This window comes from Moschus berezovskii, chromosome 21 (assembly GCF_049115385.1).
Source record: "Moschus berezovskii isolate FMDL1 chromosome 21, NW_MosBer_1.0, whole genome shotgun sequence".
NCBI classification, from domain to species: Eukaryota; Metazoa; Chordata; class Mammalia; order Artiodactyla; family Moschidae; genus Moschus; species Moschus berezovskii.
In genome coordinates, this window is record NC_142480.1 from 45,929,493 (window position 1) to 45,948,032 (window position 18,540).

The 18,540-nt window shown below is 40.8% G+C and overlaps 1 protein-coding gene across 1 annotated transcript in view; it reads left to right on the forward strand.

Annotated features, from left to right (window-relative positions):
• The window catches only part of EFL1 (elongation factor like GTPase 1), a 112,839-nt gene that overhangs the window by 14,803 nt on the left and 79,496 nt on the right, over window positions 1-18,540 (forward strand). The window contains exons 8-12 of the mRNA XM_055417902.2: window positions 5,761-5,884; window positions 8,134-8,210; window positions 8,933-9,069; window positions 10,227-10,349; window positions 13,561-13,660. Of these exons, the coding sequence (XP_055273877.2) occupies window positions 5,761-5,884; window positions 8,134-8,210; window positions 8,933-9,069; window positions 10,227-10,349; window positions 13,561-13,660 (561 nt within the window). The remainder of the gene's footprint in view (window positions 1-5,760; window positions 5,885-8,133; window positions 8,211-8,932; window positions 9,070-10,226; window positions 10,350-13,560; window positions 13,661-18,540) is intronic.

Below are 18,540 nucleotides of genomic sequence, written 5' to 3' on the forward strand. Positions count from 1 at the left end.
GTGTGTGTGCGCGCACCACATCATCTTTATCCTTTATCATCTTTATCTGTGAATGGACACTTATGTGGTTTCCATACATTGGCTGTTGTCAGTAATGCTGCAGTGAAGATGATGTGATGATATCTTAAACATTACCCAGCCACTGAGTGGCAGAGCTGTTGTTAAGTTTAAAGACTGCCTGGCACTGAAATTCATGCTTTCTTACCGTGGTGCTTCTGTGGGATCTACACTGTGCAATACTGGGACCCTTGTTTCCTCTCATTGCCTTTCTGGATATGTATATGCTCAGGCCAAGTAGTAGTGATAGCAGTTTTGAATGTGCTAGGTAATTGATTACATTTCTAACCACAACCATTGCTTACTCGTGGAATCAGAAAATTCAAAGGATTTTTTACCTTGAGAAAAAATGTCTTCGACTTGGATAAACAGTTGTGGGATATAATGAAATTTACTTTAGTTGTGGGCTTAACCTTTCATACAGTTTGTGGGGATAATGGAACCAGGAATAAGGGACCAGGTGAAACCAACCTTGGTTATTTCTTACCTCCCTTTTTACAGGAACTTACTCTCCAACTTCCTTTTGACTGAACACATTTGCCTAGGGCAGTATAATAAGTTATAATACTGTAATTTTTTTTGTGTGTTAGTTTGTAATAAATTATAGATTCCTTGGTTTACTGTAGAGATCATATCAGACTTAAATACATTCAGATAATGGATTATAGTGAAAGTGGAAGTTAACAAACCTGAACATTTGTAGTTTTCATATGCAGTTGACTTACCTTTATCAACTTTCTGGTCCTCAGTTTCTTCATTTGAAAACTAATAATGTGGGTCTAAGATAATGTCTAAGAGTTTCTTCGAGCTAAAAAGCTCAGAGATTCATTCAGTCATATAAGAGAGTCAGACCTGTTGATTTCTTAATTTGTAAGCATTTTGTTAGTGAGCCACAAGGTGGGGGGCTTATCCTTTTCTAGTACTTATGTTCATAAATAATTGAATGTTTTATGTGCATTTTAGTCTAAATCTCACGAATTAGGGAGAGTTGATCATGGGAGAAGAAATGGGGAGAGATTTGAATGAATGAAATCAGGGAACTTCAGTACCCCTCATAACTTTGGCCATTTTTAACTTAGGTTCAGTCAGTAGGTCAATCCCCTGTATTGGGGAGGTCTGCAAGTGCCTGTTCTCAGCTAGTTGACATGTTAACTTATGGGAAGAGGCTGTTGGAAATGAAAGCACTGGAGACCCTTTCCTTCCAATTTTCCTCTAAAATGTCAGTGAATAGGGAACTCCATGTGTCACAAAACGTGAGAAATGAGCACATTTCAGAATTTAGAAAATGTTTCTATGAATTCTCACGTAGTGGGACAGGATTAAAAAGTGTGACTAGTGGCCGTATGGCCTGAATTTGTCCTGTTAATAGTTGTTACTCCAGGAGAATCTGCTCTGAAAAACCAGCAACACAGTGGCTTGGGTAGGTGGCAACAATGATCTGTTAATAGTTTCCGGTTATGGTAAACAGAGCTGAGGCCCGACCCTATTCAACAGGGACAGGAAAGAGATGATGAAAAGCCCTTCCCAGTAGTTCTTCATGCCGCAGCATCTTAGAATCCTGCAATTAATATTAGCCCATTGGGTACCTCGGACTCAAAAGCATATGTGGCCCAGTAATTTCATATGTGGCCACATCCTCATTCAGGAGGATTGGCCAAAGATTGATGGGTCAGTAAAGTCCTGGAAAACATGTTCTGCAGATCTTTTCTGAGAATCCTGTTTGAAGTTACTCAGTAGAGGAAGTGAATTAAAATAGAACTCAAGAATGGAGAAGTCCTGCTAGAAGCTGTCATTATAACTAACGACAGATAAAGGAATAAAAGCACTGAGCAATAGTGGAGAACGGTTTGATGTTGATAAGCAACTTTTGTGGTAACCAGGGGATGAAAAAGAAGGTAAAGGATGGAGAACAAGATTTTCAAAGATTTTTAAGTGTCTGTATGTGTAGATATGTGTATAGAAATGACAGACTAGAAAACGGTGGAAGACCGTGACCTGTAAGCAGATGGGCAAGTGTCTTACTTTAATTTATGACTCTATAGCAGTTTCAGTGTTTGCGAAAGTGTTTGTTTACCACTTTGTGAGTTAAAAATAGGACATATATCTGACATGTTGTAAAGGATAACAGAAAATATAACAGTCTGGGAAGCACAAATCAACATTAAAAAAAAATCCTAGAAGCATGAATAGAATGTGCCTGATCAGAACAGTAAGTGACAGTAAGTATTTGTACCCCCTGTTGAGATACTGTTTTTTTAAAAGAAGGAAATTTCATTAGGAAAAAAAAAAATCATGAGTGAGCAAGCAACAACATAAATAAATAAATTATATATAAATTATGTATTGTTATATATGTGAGTTGTGCACTCGTATCCAACTCTGCGACCCCGTGGACTGTACCCCTCCAGGCTCCTCTGTCCAGGGGATTCTCCAGGCAAGAATAGTGGAGTGGGTTGCCATTCCCTTCTCCAGAGGATCTTCCCAACCCAAGGATCAATCCTGTGTCTCCTGCATTGCAGGGGGATTCTTTACCATCTTAGCCACCAGGGAAGCCCTGTTATATACATGTTGTGTATACAAATTTATTTATAATCTTATATAAAAAGTTTTGTATGAAACAGTATAACATGTAAATGTATAAACTTATTTACATATAGCATATTATAGTTTATATTTTAATATCACTATAAACTTATATAAAATATATAAAAGTTATAAATAATGTAATAGAAACTAAACTTTTAGAAAAAATTTTTAAGACCTCTACTAAGTTAATATCTTTTGGATCAAATGGGAAATAAAGCTTTAAATCGTGAATTACTTTGCATGAGATGGACCCTTGAGGTCAGCTCTTTCAGAACGTTGATGGCTTATAATCATGTGATACGAATTTTGCTTCCTGATTGGGTATTTTTCTCTCCTGTGACTCTCAGTGAGAGGGGGCACTGGGTTTTTATCTTCAGTAGTTTCTGTAGTGTCTCTTTTTGCTTCTAAGTTGCTGCCTGGTGCTCTTCATATTTCTGGTTCCAACCATAATTATCATCTTCCACTCCATTATCAGCTTCTTATTGCTCCCACCAGGCTTTCGTTATCATAAGAGAATGTCAGCCAATTGGACTTGGTTGTAGTTAACCCCTGGATGCTTTGGAAAATACAGCAGGTGTCTTGTAAGTTGCTGGTACTTTGAGAGTTGGACTCAAAGCTTAGATTGTGTAGGAACATACTGTTCTCTGCAAAAAGTATTTTTTTGGGGGGTCCTTTATCCAGACACTGCTGATGTCATAATATACAGCATCCTTATTTGTCCGGTGACTGCTCCCATTTGGCTGGGGTTTGCAGTAGAGCAGACCTGCTGCTAACTTGTTCTCTAAGGGCTGGAGAGAGCTAAGTAAGTGTATATGTATTTCCTGTTTATTTTTTTTTTAACTATATCCTCTAGATCAAGAAGCAGGAAAAAACACCTAGGGCGCGTGAGGATGTAGAGAAGAGATTACACACATACACGTGTTCTATGGAAGTGTGCAGCAAAACCATCTTTGTTTTTTGTTTTTTTTTAATTTTTTTTATATCTAAAAAAGAATTTTATTAAAAAAGCACAAATGCAAAGAAATGAACAGAGGAAAATTTATGCGTCGAACCTGGACTGGTCACTTATGATAATATACATGCTACAATTCCATTCTCTCCAATCATTCCACCTTCACCCTCTCCCACAGAGTCCCAAAGACTGTTCTAAATGCCTATGTCTCTTTTGCAGTCTCTTATACAGGGTTCAGGTTACCATTTTTCTGAATTCTATATATATGCGTTAATATACGGTATTGATGTTCTTCTTTCTGGCTTACTTCACTCTGTATAATTGGCTCCAATTTCATCCACCTCATTAAAACTGATTCAAATGCATTCTTTTTGATGGCTGAGAAATACTCCATTGTGTATATGTACCAAAGCTTTCTTATCCATTCATCTGCAGATGGACATCTAGGTTTATTAGCCATCTTTATGTCTTCTTTGGAGAAATGTCTGTTTAGTTCTTTGGCCCATTTTTTGATTGGGTCACTTAGTTTTCTGGAATTAAGCTGCAGGAGCTGCTTGTATAATTTGGAGATTAATCCTTTATCAGTTGCTTCATTTGCTATTATTGTCTCCCATTCTGAAGGTTGTCTTCTCACCTTGCTTAGAGTTTCCTTTGCTGTGCAGAAGCTTTTGATTTTCATTAGGTCCCATTTGTTTATTTTTGCTTTTATTTCCAATATTCTGGGAGGTGGGTCTTGGAGGATCCTGCTGTGATTTATGTCGGAGAGTGTTTTGCCTACGTTCTCCTCTAGGAGTTTTATAGTTTCTGGTCTTACATTTAGATCTTTAATCCATTTTGAGTTTATTTTGGTGTATGGTGTTAGGAAGTGTTCTAGTTTCATTCTTTTACAAGTGGCTGACCAGTTTTCCCAGCACCACTTGTTAAAGAGACTGTCTTTTCTCCATTTTATATTCTTGCCTCCTTTGTCGAAGATAAGGTGTCCATAGGAGCATGGGTTTATCTCTGGGCTTTCTATTTTGTTCCATTGATCTATATTTCTGTCTTTATGCCAGTACCGTACTGTCTTGATGACTGTGGCTTTGTAATAGAGCCTGAAGTCCGGCAGGTTAATTCCCCCAGTTCCATTCTTCTTCCTCAAGATTGCTTTGGCTATTCGAGGTTTTTTGTATTTCCATACAAATTGTGAGATTATTTGTTCTAGTTCTGTGAAAAATATTGTTGGTAGCAATCAGAGCAGAAAAAGACATAAAAGGAATACAAATTGGAAAAGAAGAAGTAAAGCTTTCACTGTTCGCTGATGACATGATCCTCTACACAGAAAACCCTAAAGACTCTACCAGAAAACTACTAGAGCTAATCAATGATTACAGCAAAGTTGCAGGATATAAAATCAACACACAGAAATCCCTTGCATTCCTATACACTAATAATGAGAAAATAGAGAAATTAAGGAAACTATTCCATTCACTGTTGCAATGAAAACAATTAAACACTTAGGAATATATCTACCTAAGGAAACAAAAGACTTGTACATAGAAAACTATAAAACACTAGTGAAAGTAATCAAAGAGGACATGAATAGATGGAGAAATATACCGTGTTCGTGGATTGGAAGAATAAATATTGTAAAAATGAGTATACTACCCAAAGTAATTTATACATTCAATGCAATCCCTGTATTTCCTGTTTAATCTCGGATGCTATAGAGCCTTTTTTGGCAGGTTCTAGCTGTAGGGTTTATTTACTTCATGAGCAATAGAAACTTACAGTGAAGGGCTGAAACAGAGTTTATTGTTGGCACAGTTGCAGTGGACAGCTGGAGCCTGTTTCCTTGGCCAGTGTTCCTCTTGTTTTATGCTTGCAGAATTAAGAAAGGGATTGATAGCACGAACTCTCATTCATATGAATGTAGGGAAAGTTGGACAGGAACAAAGGCGAGACTGCTTGGCTTTGAATCCCAGCTTTACTTGCTACCTATGTGATATCTCGTGCTTCATTATACTTTTCCGTGAAAGGGGAGAGATAATTAGTACCTACCTTGTAAGAGAGTTGAAATGAATTCAGAGCATGTTGAACAGTACCTGGCACAGAAACACCCAAATGCTAGCTAGACTCATACTTATTTCTGTTGTTATTAATAATTTGAATACTTGCTTTTCTTTCAGAATTGAACACTTTGCCAAAATCTACAGTCAAAAAACTGGCATCAGAAAGGAAGTTCTTTTGAAAACATTATGGGGAGATTATTATATAAATATGAAGGCTAAGAAGATTATGAAGGTGGATCAGGTAATGTGGTCTGTTGTCCCTGTTGATCGGTGGTCACATTCTTGCCCTCTGAAAACCTGCACTGTAGCACATTTGTAGTTTGCCTCAGTTTATGTGAGTCAGTTTATGGGAGATTTTCTACTGTGTATATTTGGCTAAAGCTCATGCGTCTTATGTCCAAGGATTGCTTAAACAGAGTTCTTTATCAGGATCAGAGGACTGCATGTTGTTGTTGTTGTTTCCTATTTAAGAGGAGCAGAAATCCCAGATCCTGGGCCGGTGAACTTCAAGACACATATTTTGCATCATGCATTTGTGTGTCCCCTTCCTAAAGAGACGTCTCTTATAGACGTCACTGTGTGGCCTGTATTCCTAGCCTCAGCCAAGGCCCCCTCATTGAACACCAGTCACCATGGATTGCTGATGGGTGAGGCAGGTGCTCCCTGGAGCACTTCATTCTGTTGGTGGAGGTCTTGTAGGGCTGCTGAGTCACCTAGCCTCAAAGGAAGGATGCTTTTCTTGAAGACTTTTTTTTTTTAATGTAAAATTAAGGATTTTATAAATGTATTCTCATTGAAGAGCATATATATTCCTTTTAGAAGGTATTCCTTAGTATAAAGCTACAGGAAAGAAAAAAAATACCAGAGGCCAACACTGCTAATGTTATGGTTCTCATTTCTTTCATTCTTTCTGTTTAGATAACATATATCCCTCGATTGAGATTATGCTGTTTATACAATGTAGCAGCTTTTCCGCTTGACATCCTATTGTGACCATCTTCCCTTGTCATTGAAAGTTCTTTATAAACAGTACAGTGTGTAGATTGCTTAAAAAACTAGGAACAGATCTACCATATGACCTGGCAACCCCACTCCTGGGCATATACTCTGAGAAAACCATAAATGAAAAAGGCACAGGTACCCCAGCGTTCACAGCAGCACTATTTACAATAGCCAAGGCATGGACACAACCTAGAAGTCCATTAATAGAGGAATGGATAAAGATGTGGTATATTTATACCGTGGAATATTAGTCATAAAAAAGAACAAATTTGAGTCAGTTCTAGTGAGGTTTATGAACCTAGAGCCTATTAATACAGACTGAAGTAAGAAAGAGAAAAATATAGTAGTATATTAATGCGTATATATGGAATCTAGAAAAATGGTATTGATGAACCTATTTGCAGGGAAGGGATGGAGACAGATGTAGAGAATGGCTTGTGGACACAGGGAGGGGGAGAGGGGACGAATGGAGAAAGTAGCATTAACACAACATTGTAAAATTTTAAAAAATAAATAAATGAAAAATAAATTTAAAAAGGAGCCTGTGGAGTGAAGTAGCAAAGAGCATAGTTTGAGAATCTGATTCTCTTTGAGTCTCAGCTCCACTGCTTTCTAGTTCTGTGACTTTTGTCTGTTTCTTTCCTTTGCAAATTGAAGATAGTAATATTTATCTCATGGAGTGATTATGATAATTATATGAAATAGCCAAGAAAAGTCTTAAGAGCAATTCCTGTCATGAAGTAAACACCCTGTTACATCATTTTCATTCATGTAATCATTTTCCTAAGATTGAACATAGTTTTTATTTCTGTTTCTCAAATATTTTGATATTTTAAGTAAAGCTGCGATATAGGCATCTTGATGCATACATTTTTAGGCCTTTATGATTTTTTTCAACCAGTCATTCAAAGGTAATGACTTCATTTCCCAATACCTTGCCAGTAGCTCTTGAGAAAGAGGGTTTCAGTTTATATTCCATCTCTTGTACCTATGAGAGTATCCATCTCAAAGTGCTCTTGCTGTGATTTTGTATAGTTTGATAAGAGAAATAGTAGGGGTTTTGTCTTTTTTAATATCTTCTTCCTTGAAGTTGAACAGTGTTCGTATTTTAAGAATATCCTTTAGAACGAAGTCCATGGACATTTTAGAGTGGAGTTTTAGCTCTCAGCTTGGGTACCATGTGTTCTTTTGATGGCAGTGGGAGGGCACCTGCAGTGATGTATCCACCTCCCCCAACCCGCACCCTGAGTGGTTTCCTCTGTGGTGTCCACGGTTCGGAAAGAGAAGAGTGAGTTGTAACTGACTGTGGATTATTGGCTGTTTAAAGCATTCATATAGCTACTTTCCTCCACTTTGTTGTTGAGTAAGTATTTTCTAGTAGAAATGAAGCATCGATAATAAAGCACATCAAGAATGAATGAATACGTTAGATAGTGATGAAATATTCAGAAATTTTAAACCCATACATCCTTTTTTTTTTTTTTACAGGCAAAAGGAAAGAAACCTTTATTTGTACAGTTGATCCTGGAAAATATATGGAGTTTGTATGATGCTGTTTTGAAAAAGTAAGACTGTTATAAATTGTTTATCTCTGGGCAGTGTAATTTGCAGTTTGACGAGTTACCCTTCTGAAAGCTAGGTAGACTGGGAAAGTGAAGAAAGCCTTTACAGAGGCTTTGATTCCCGAGCTTGGAAACCATTTAAAGGAGTATGGGTAACCCAAGTACAGGGTTACGGGAGGGACAGAACAGAAATATTTTAAAGAGTGCTGAAGCAAAGAGATAAAAGGATGGGAAGAAACATCAGACTCTCATTTTTACAAACTCAGTTTAAAGTAAAATGTAAATGTAGCAGAAAAGCTGCTTGATATTGAGAATCACTCATGGGGTCACTTAGGGAAAAAATCTTGCCCGATACAAGTGGAAAAGAAAGTTTGCTTTTTTAGTAAATTTCCAAGTTGTTCCAGTGGTGGAATAATGATTTTTGGTTTTAGTATTTATTTATAAAATCGCTTGACCAGTTGACATAGCGTGTTTAAGATGATTGTGGAATGGTGCTTCATGGGACATTTTCAAGAGAATTTGATTTGGAAGTGAAAAGTAGAGGTTGAGCAGTTTAATCCTATGGCAGGAGCCCACCTCCATTGTTGGTTTTCTGTAGTCAAGTAGTGCATTAGGAGTAAATGTGTCGTGTAATGTTGCGTTTCTCTTCCTCACTGTCCCTTTTCATCTTTATGTGACCTTTCTCTCTGCTCATCTCCCATCCACCCATCTCTTGTTCACTATAGGGACAAGGAAAAAACTGATAAAATCGTGACTTCTTTAGGATTGAAAATCGGAGCCCGAGAGGCACGGCATTCAGATCCTAGAGTTCAGATCAATGCTATCTGCAGTCAGTGGCTGCCCATATCTCAAGCTGTTCTTGGTATCCTTTATATTAATGGTTGTAAATGAAATCATAGATTTGACAGAACAAGAAAAAACAGTGTGTTATTGGCCATCAGGAGGTCCTCTGAAAATAACGCATGCCAATTCAGAGTAAGTTTTTTCTGGGGTTATTTAATATTTTACCATGAAACTGTATTAAATACTTTAGAAATTAATATATTAATATTAATACGAATCTGAATGTTCTTAAAAAACATTTTAAATTTTTGTCTCTTAATCCATAAAATCAAAACTCTTAGGCTAAGATTTACATAGAAGTAGATACTTTAGATGTTTGTGTTAGGATCACTGGTTCATTTTAACCCATATTTTCTTTACTTTGTTGATACTTCCTCTCAAATTAGTGATTCCAAAAGGACTTGATTTTAAGCGGCTTACCTTAACTAAAGTCATTTTATAGGTGAATTTAGACTATCTTCTTTCTTTTTTTTTTTTTTAAGACTTTTATTATGTGGACCAATTTTAGCATCCTTATTGAATTTTTTTCAGCTTTACTTTTGTTCTGTTTTACATTTTGGTTCTTTGGCTGAGAGGCATGTGGGATCTTCGCTCCCCACCCAGGGATCGAACCCACACCCTCTGCATTGGAAGGTGAAGTCTTAACCATTGGACCTCCGGGGAAGTCCCAACCAAAGTAATTTTATAGAGGAATTTAGACTATTAATACCTTCTTGTCATTGATCTGTGTGTACTTAGTGGTACCCGTGGGGTGGGCTGAGGGTGCAGGGTCTGGGGAGTGGGCCAATAGTAGACCACAGAGCTGTGATAAACACAGACCCCTACGGTGACCTCGCTCTGTTGGAGGCCCTGCTTGTACCGCAGCTAGCGGCTGATGGTGATTTTATGCCAGTTGATAGAGACTGAAACTGTATGAAGGTTTTGAGGACTGGGTCACAGGCAGCTGAGCTCCTGAGCTCTGCTCTCCTTCCTCGTTTGTTCCATAGGATGTCAGTGTTAGAGTATCGGCCATGAGCATCTTTTCTGGGCTCTAGAGCGTCCATGAACTCCCTGAGATTGTAGCCACAGGCATCGTATAGACAATGTTGTTACTTCAGTATTTCGTGCACAGCCTGAGTCTCTTCCAGGGTGACGAGCACTTGCTCAGGCTTTTGAGTCCTTAACAGCAGACTTCAGCTATGGTGTGTCAGAAGCTTCCTAGTCCGCTCGACATTACAGCTGAGAGAGTGGAGAAACTGATGTGTTCAGGATCACAGACTTTTGATTCTCTCCCACCAGAAACCCAAGCCCTGAAAGCAGGTGGGGTAAAGACAAACACGGCCATCAGTGTATTTTTGGTCATCTTAAGGCAAGACTACTCTAGACCAACTTGCTGAATGCTAGCTTGCTAAATGGCCAAATGGCTAACTCCCCCGGGTAAACAATTTCACAAACATTTCTCCAGTTGCTTTTTGTTTTCTAACATTTCAGTTTCGCCAGAGCCATTTTACTCTGCCAGTGGAGTGCGGAGACCTGAGACCTCTCCCTTTTGCCGATCACAGTTCATAATCTTATCATCATGCTCTGTTCCATCCTCTCAGGTAGCCAGGAATGCGTTCCTGAGGTGACTGTGTCTCCAGGGCCTGTGGAACAGTGACTCCAGGGTCTGTGTTCCCTCCTGAAGCCCCGCATATGCTCGCCCCATGAGAGGGAGCCTTATTTGTTCCCGGGTTCATGTGGCTCCATGAAATTCATCGGTGCTCACCACTCTCCTCTTTTTCTCCCGTTCTGTTGGATTTGCGGCCCCTGCCCTCAGATCCCTGCTGTTCTCAGACCCATGGTTGACTCTGCTTTGTTCAGTCTCTCAGCCAGTTCCCAGTCCTCCTGACTAGCTTTGTCACTACCACTTGACACAGTCCCTCCTTCCTCTTTGAGACCCTTTCTTCTTTGACTTTTGGCCTTCCACCTGTTTCTGCTTGTCTCCCCAGCTATTTATCCCATCCCCCCCCCCAGTTTTTTATTAAAACAGGAGAAAAATCAAACAGAAGATAATAACATGTATACAAGGGAGAGACCTGGGAAAACAGAATAACTTGCTAAAACATCTGAAACCCTCACCTTAAGTACTGTCAGTGGTTTAGAACTCAAAGGGGAGAAAGGCATTTGCCATGGAAAATGAAAAAGTCAAAGTCTGGTTACAAAGGGTGTTTGCTGGGCCACAGAGTGGGCTGTGATCGCTGGGCCCTTCCAGATTTCCCCACCACACCAGCCACTTCTCTTTGCAGATATTTCTGGTTATAGTTGTATTCCAGGAACAAGCCCTTTATCTCAATTCTTTAGACAACTAAGGGGACAGAAAAAGAACAACTTCCTAAGTTCTCTGCTCCTTGAAAACAATCAGCCTAAATTAACCCTCCGCTAAAGAAACACCTTATGGAGTGGCGAAGTTTGCTCTTCTGCAGTTCTGCCTTTGAACCTTCTTTGTGGAGTTTCACAGTCCACAAGCCAAGATGGTAGATTGTATCTCATTAAGCCAGTCTCTTAGTCCTGACAGTAGGTTTAACTAGACATCTTTAAATCCATTTCTGCAAGCAGTGATGCAGGTGGGCTCTCAAAGTTAGGCTTCTAAGGTGCAAGCAATCCGGTATTTCTAAGAGGCATTTCTGTGAAGACAAAAAGGTTCATGGTTGGAGCAAATTATAAACCAGCTTCTGAACCCAGAGAGCAACCAGTCCAGATTTCTAGATGGTAGAATCAAGTATCAGTTGCAATTTGAAATGTCTTTGATGATGTCCTCCAGTGTTCAGGTAAACTTCCTGAGTGGCTTGCACAGCAGTGGGCCAGAATATTGCCCCCAAATGGGCTATTCTGTGGTGGTCTCGCTCTCAAATTTATCTCAAGTTGCAGGGCTTCAGGAAAGGAGCAACTTTGGTTCTCGGTGTTTCCACATCAGAAGTGGGAGGAAAAAGTGGAAATGTTAGTTTGGAGAGTTATAGCCTAATGTTTGAGGAAACGAGGAGAATTCAGGATCCAGCCCAGTTTACAGATAGTAAAACACAACCTCAAAGATGGTAACAGAACTAGAATCTAATATTCCCAAGTGTGTGTTATAGTTTCTGTTGAAACATAATTTTTTTCTCTCTAAAGTCACACTCATTTCTACCCAAGATAGCCAAATTAAGACTCATTTGTTTGCAGAATAAGTTTAGTTTCATTAAACTTGGCCTCATTATTTTTATAGGTTCAGCATGAATAGCAGTTCACCATGTAGGCTCTTTTAAATCTCTTGCTGGAACTTTTCATAAGGAATCTCCAGATTGAACTTCTAATAGCCTCTTGAGGCTAAGAAACCAAGCCACATCTTTGCCATCAGAGCTGGCTGTTTAGTTTTTATCTTTTCCCCAATTCTTCTCTATCCCCTTGACTTTTTAACTGTGGGATGCCCCAGGCAAGACTTGGTATTTGGATCTCATCTGTTTTCTACCTGCAGTCACTGTCCTGTTCATCTTGTCCAATATCTAGGCTTCCCATGACAGTGGCGTGCTCTTTAATTTCCGCATTTGTTTCATGCCCCTGCTTCCAGTCCATCTTTAAATCCTGTTTACTCTTCCTTTGAAATATATCCAGAATTAACTACTTTTCAACATTTCCATTTCTGCCTTCCTGGGGCAAGCAACCATGATCTCTCACCTGGTAGTATAATAGCCTTCCAGCTGGTATCCCTGAGTCTGTTCTTGATTGCTTGCAGCCAGGGTGAGCCTGTTAAAATCGGAGTCAAGGCATGTTACTTTGTTCCTCAAAGCCTTTCAAAGTTTTCCCTGGCAAGACTTCTGTTAGATACTTAATTCTTACTTCCTTCTTTTCTTATTTGAATTTTACTCTTGAATTCTTTATGTGTAAATTATTTTGATGTAGGGTGATTTGAAAAAATTACTCACCAGTGAGTTTTTTTTTTTCCCTTTAACAATATTTTTTTAATGTAAGTTAAGAAAAATGTCCATATGCTGATTAGGAAATTATGTTAAAATTTATAGATTTAGGGGAAATCAATATCTTTATAGTATTGCATCTTAATCTTCATTTCTACGTTTTTTTTTTTGTTATGATATTTTTGTCTTTTATTTTCTAACTTACTTTCCTGAGGGTTTGAGAAAACTTCTGATTATGTATTTTATTAATAAGCTACCTTGTTGACTATTGTCCTTTGGTAAAACTCCTCAATTCTGTCCCTTCTCCACTGGAAACAGTTATGAGGGCTTCTGGTGGGTAGTTCAGCCCATTTCCTACCTGGAGTTCCTCCAGCTCTTCTCTCACCCTGTCAGTCTTGCTTTTCTTTTCTCCTTTCTGCCAGTTCTCTCTCTCTCACGCTACTGTTTTTCTAGCAATCTTATTCTTTTCTAAATGGAATTTTTCATATAGTTGTAAAAGATTATAGGTTGCTTATGTATTTAGATGATGCCATGTTCTAAACTTCTTGTTTTCAGAAAAGCCTGGATTATTAAAGTAACATTTTTCTTTCCTGTCTGTTTAGCTTTTATGAAATGCGGAAGTGAAGATACTGCTCCAGTCATTATCTTTGTTTCCAAAATGTTTGCAGTTGATGCTAAGGCTTTGCCTCAGAATAAGCCAAGGTAAGGATCATAGGGAAGCCAGGCTGGGCCAGGGAGGTGGGGCGGACTTGATGGGGTGCAGGGAGGCTGTGCGGTGGGGAAGGTGCAGTTCTGTCCTCAGCCCAGAACTCATGTAGAGCAGCCCCTGTGGGAATGTAAATTTCACTGAGTACTTGATCTTTTTGTGATCCCTCTGGAGGAAACGGTTGTTGTAATCAGCTCTGGGACTGTTAATTCAAATTCATGTTTAAAAAAAGGTATTGTTATTTTTTGCTGCATCAGGTCTTTTTTGCAGCATGCGGGCTTCTGTAGTTTCAGCAGACAGGCTTAGATGTGCCATGGCCTGTGGGATCTTAGTTCCCCAACCAAGGATCAAACCCGTATCCCCTGCATTGGAAGGTGAACTCTCAACCACTGCACCAACAGAGAAGTCCCTGAATTCGCATAAATTTGAAGAAGAGTAGTTAGAGTAGTGGTAGCCACAGTTAGCAATTGTTGAAAGTCAGACAAGTTCTCATCTTAGCCTGTCTGCTTCAGTAGAGATTTTTGAACCTGTGAGTACCTCTGCTGATCTTTGTGTATATTGTGTGTGTGGAGAGAGAGGGGTGGGGAGAGAGAGGGGTGGAGTACAGCCGTGGGAGATGGATCCTTTCTCAAGTTTCCGAAGTCTTGGAGAATCTCTTCTACGTCGTATGAACTGGTACAGGTCCTCCTCCCCGACTAGTATGAGTGATTAGATCCCAGTTGTTCTTGTGGGAATCATGGCACTAGCCGCCTAGCTGGTTCTGCTGTCCCAGTGTCTAACTTGGCCGGTCCACTTGCCATTCTCCCATCAGGATATTGGTGTCTGGAGTGAAAAGATTCACTCTACCCAGGAGCTTGAAGGCGCCTCTTCTTTACTGTCCACATCTATTCTGGGAGCTTTCTGTGTGGGAATCTTTCAAATAACCTGAGAGAATGAATGTAAATCAGTAGTACTTCTTAAGAAGGGCCTGGTACTTTAGGCAGCATCTCAAATCTTGCTTTTTTAGGTTCTAAATAATAATGGTAATAGCACTAATAATTGGCTCCAGTTTATTAAGCTTATAATATTCCTGCCTCACTGTTGATTATGCCGTTTAAATCTAGCAGTAGTTTTGCAGTGCAAGTATTTACTGTTTCAGTCTAACCTGGGGAAGTGAAGAGGCCTTAAAAAGTTGAAGTAGTAATGGATTTTCCAGTAGTCATGTATGGATGTGAGAGTTGGACTATAAAGAAAACTGAACCCCAAAGAATTGATGCTTTTGAACTGTGGTGTTGGAGAAGACTCTTGATAGTCCCTTGGACTGCCAGGAGATCCAACCAGTCCATCCTAAAGGAAATCAGTCCTGAATATTCACTGGAAGGACTGATGCTGAAGCTGAAACTCCAGTATTTTGGCCACCTGATGCGAAGAGCTGACTCATTTGAAAAGACCCTGATGTTGGGAAAGATTGAAGGCAGGAAGAGAAAGGGACGACAGAGGATGAAATGGTTGGATGGCATCACCGATTCAATGAGCATGGGTTTGGGTAAACTCCGGGAGTTGGTGATGGACAGGGAGGCCTGGCGTGCTGCAGTCCAGGGGTTGCAAAGAGACGGACACGACTGGGCGACTGAACTGAGCTGAGTGTGCTCAAGGTCACATAGCCAGAAGGAGGCCAGAGAGTATGTGAATCCACATCTGTCCAGGTGGACAGCCTCCGGCGTCCAGTTCACCAGTGGGATTTGGCTTCCATCATCTGTGCAGCTTGTTAATCTCCACCGCTAGATCTTGGCAACAGCCTTCCAGCCTGCCCGCTTTTTTTAGATTCTGGGCCTTTGCTCTGACCATTCTCAACCACCGTTTTCTCTAATACTCTATCAGAAATTCTTACTGAATGCTTAAGTGCCTGCTAAGTAAGATCCCGCTAGGAGGTTTTCAGGCAGTTCCTCTCCCCCTGAATCTCTGAGTGTGCTGCTTCGGCTTCCTTCTTAAGAACCAGTTTCTTGTAGTAGCAGGATGTGATGTTCAGACAGAAACTGCACTCCTTGCTCCCTTAGTTCCCATCATCTCAGCTCCCTGGCGCTGAGGTTACTGGTAGCACCAGCTGCAGCCAGCTCCTCAGCTCTCTCTCTCTCTCTCTCCCCCAGCCCGCCCCTGTAGCCAGCTCCACAGGGGCCAGGGCATGGACATTCAGCTTGGAAGCCTGAGGGTGCATGGTTTTGTGTTGTCACCTCTTTCCTTCCTTCTCCAGCCTCACCTCCCCAGTCTGCCCTTTGAATCTCCAGTCCTCATTCTCACCTCTGGTCGCCTTCACCTCTACTGTTGGTCACTGCTGTCCCCTCAGAACTGTCATCCACAGTTAGCTCGCTACAGCCTCAATAAGTCAGCACCCACAGACGTTCCTTGACTAGTAGAGCTCTGTTCTCTTGCAAGTGAATTCCTGTTTATTCTCTGTAAATACTAGTTGACACAATGGGTTCTTCAAATAAAACCTTGCTGCCTTCTCTTCTGCCTGCTCTGTTTACCTGTGTCACCACTCCCAGAGCTCACAGCAGTGCCTGACCCATAGCAGGTGTTAACTGGGTGGATGGATAGATGCGTTGATGGACAGCAAGACTGTACATTTGATGTCAACTTCATGAATGTAAATGCTAATCTTATTATGATATCTGACAAAATGAGGATTTAATATCCGTGAACAGATATGCTTCTTTCTTAACCAAAGCTAAAAAAAACCACATTTACTTAATGTGATGATTTTATCATTTCTGATTCCTTCTGAATGGAGGGTATAGCCACAGATGATGATATGGAATTTGGAGTCAGATCTGGGTCTGAATTACGGCTCCTCTGTTTATTGTCCATGTGACTCTGGGTCAACTTATGTAATTTTCCTAAGGCTCCAGTTCTTATTTGTAAAACAGGAGTAAGAATACCTGTGTCATCTAATTGTCTGGATAAGTATGTGCTGTAATATATGCAGAATGATTAACACAATGTCTGTGCCATAGTTATGAAAATAGTTTATTTTCTTGGGCTCCAAAATCACTGCAGATCGTAACTGTGGCCAAGAAATTAAAAGACACTTGCTCCTTGGAAGAAAAGCTATGACCAACCTAGTCAGCATATTAAAAGCAGAGATACTACTTTGCTGACAAAGGCTTGTCTAGTCAAAGCTATGGTTTTTCCAGTAGTCATGTATGGATATGAGGGTTGGACCATAAAGAAAGCTGAGCACTGAAGAATTAATGCTTTTGAACTTTGGTGTTGGAGAAGACTCTTGAGAGGTCCCTTGGATTGCAAGGAGATCAAACCAGTCCATCCTAAAGGAAATCAGTCCTGAATATTCATTGGAAGGACTGATGTTGAAGCTGAAGCTCCAGTCCTTTGGCCACCTGATGTGAAGGGCTGACTCACTGGAAAAGACCCTGATGCTAAGAAGGGGTGAAGGCAGGAGGAGAAGGGCACGACAGTGGATGAGACGGTTGGATGGCATCATTGACTCAATGGACATGAGTTTGAGCAAGCTCCAGGAGTTGGTGATGGACAGGGAGGCCTGGCGTGCTGCAGTCCTTGGGGTCGAAAATAGATACGACTCAGTGACTGAACTCAGCTGAACTGATAAGCCCATTGGAAGAGACCATGTCTCTCTGCACTAACCAGTGCATCCGTTTTTTTTTTGTTTGTTTTTTACCTCTCTGTTTATAGTGATAATATGATATTCCATGTTTTTTTTTTAATTTTTAATTGAAGGATAATTGCTTTACAGAATTTTGTCATATATCAAGAAGAATCAGCCATAGGTTAATTCATACTTTTCAGATACTCTTGTATAAAGTCTAGAAGCAAGATAAGTTACATAAGGGTTGATTGACAGGGCAGCTGGAGTGTGTAGCCTGAAGAAGAGAAGGGCGAGGGGAAGGGTGTGAGGGCAGATGATTGAAAGGTGAGGAGAGGGGAGTACGTTTGTTGGGTGTTGCTCCAGAAGACAGAACAAGAGCCTAGAGATTTCATCCTGTGTGTGAAAGGCCTTTAACACTGAGAGCTTCCAGTGGAGAGGAGCTTCTGCCAGCAGATGTGACTTTCCGACAACCCTGAGCAAGCCATTCTCAAAGGTCGCTCCCTTTTCTTTTTCAGTATCTGATGGCACAGCCCTGCCTCCTACATTGGGGTGGGTCTGACTAGAAGGGGCCGACTCCTAGAACCAAATTCATCCATTTCAAGGGGCAGGTGCTAAGAGAATAGAAGTGATGTCCAGTCCTGGGGGGAGGTCTTGTCTAGCAGGTGGATGTCCGAAGAGGACAGCAGTGGACAGCTGGTGACTTACGTGTGGGGCAGCCCACGTGATGTAGAAAGGGGATTAGGGCACCTGAAGTGAGCAGCTCCAGCAGCACGTGGCATGTAGCATGCACGGGACCAGTGCACTCTCGGTTCAGCCATCGAGTGGCTTCCAGGAAAGAGAAGGGGAAGGGGAATGGTGGAATGGGAGACAAGGTTGTCAGCCGGAAGTGGAGGCGTGCAGCAGGAGTCATAGTGCCAAGTTGGGGGGGCGGTAGAGGAGGCGGGCACAACGTGACAGGATCCAGCGAGGGCCCTCCCTCTCCCTGGGCGCGCCTCCAGCAAACACACAGACATGTGCACTCACACCTTTCCTCTGGTGGAACTCGGGTCTAACACCGTGACTGACAATCACCGTTGGACCTCTGTCCAGCCTGAATTGCCAGCGTTCAGCCTGGCCCTTCCTCCTGGACCCTAGTTGCCCATGGAGGTGTATTTTCCTACTTTCATGGAAAAAAGCTCGGTTTCTTACTGAGGGCATCTGCTTCTCTCTCTGTTAGTGTGTTCTGAGCTGTGGTATCTGTTACTGATTCCCTTTCTTTTCCAGCCATTTGCCCTA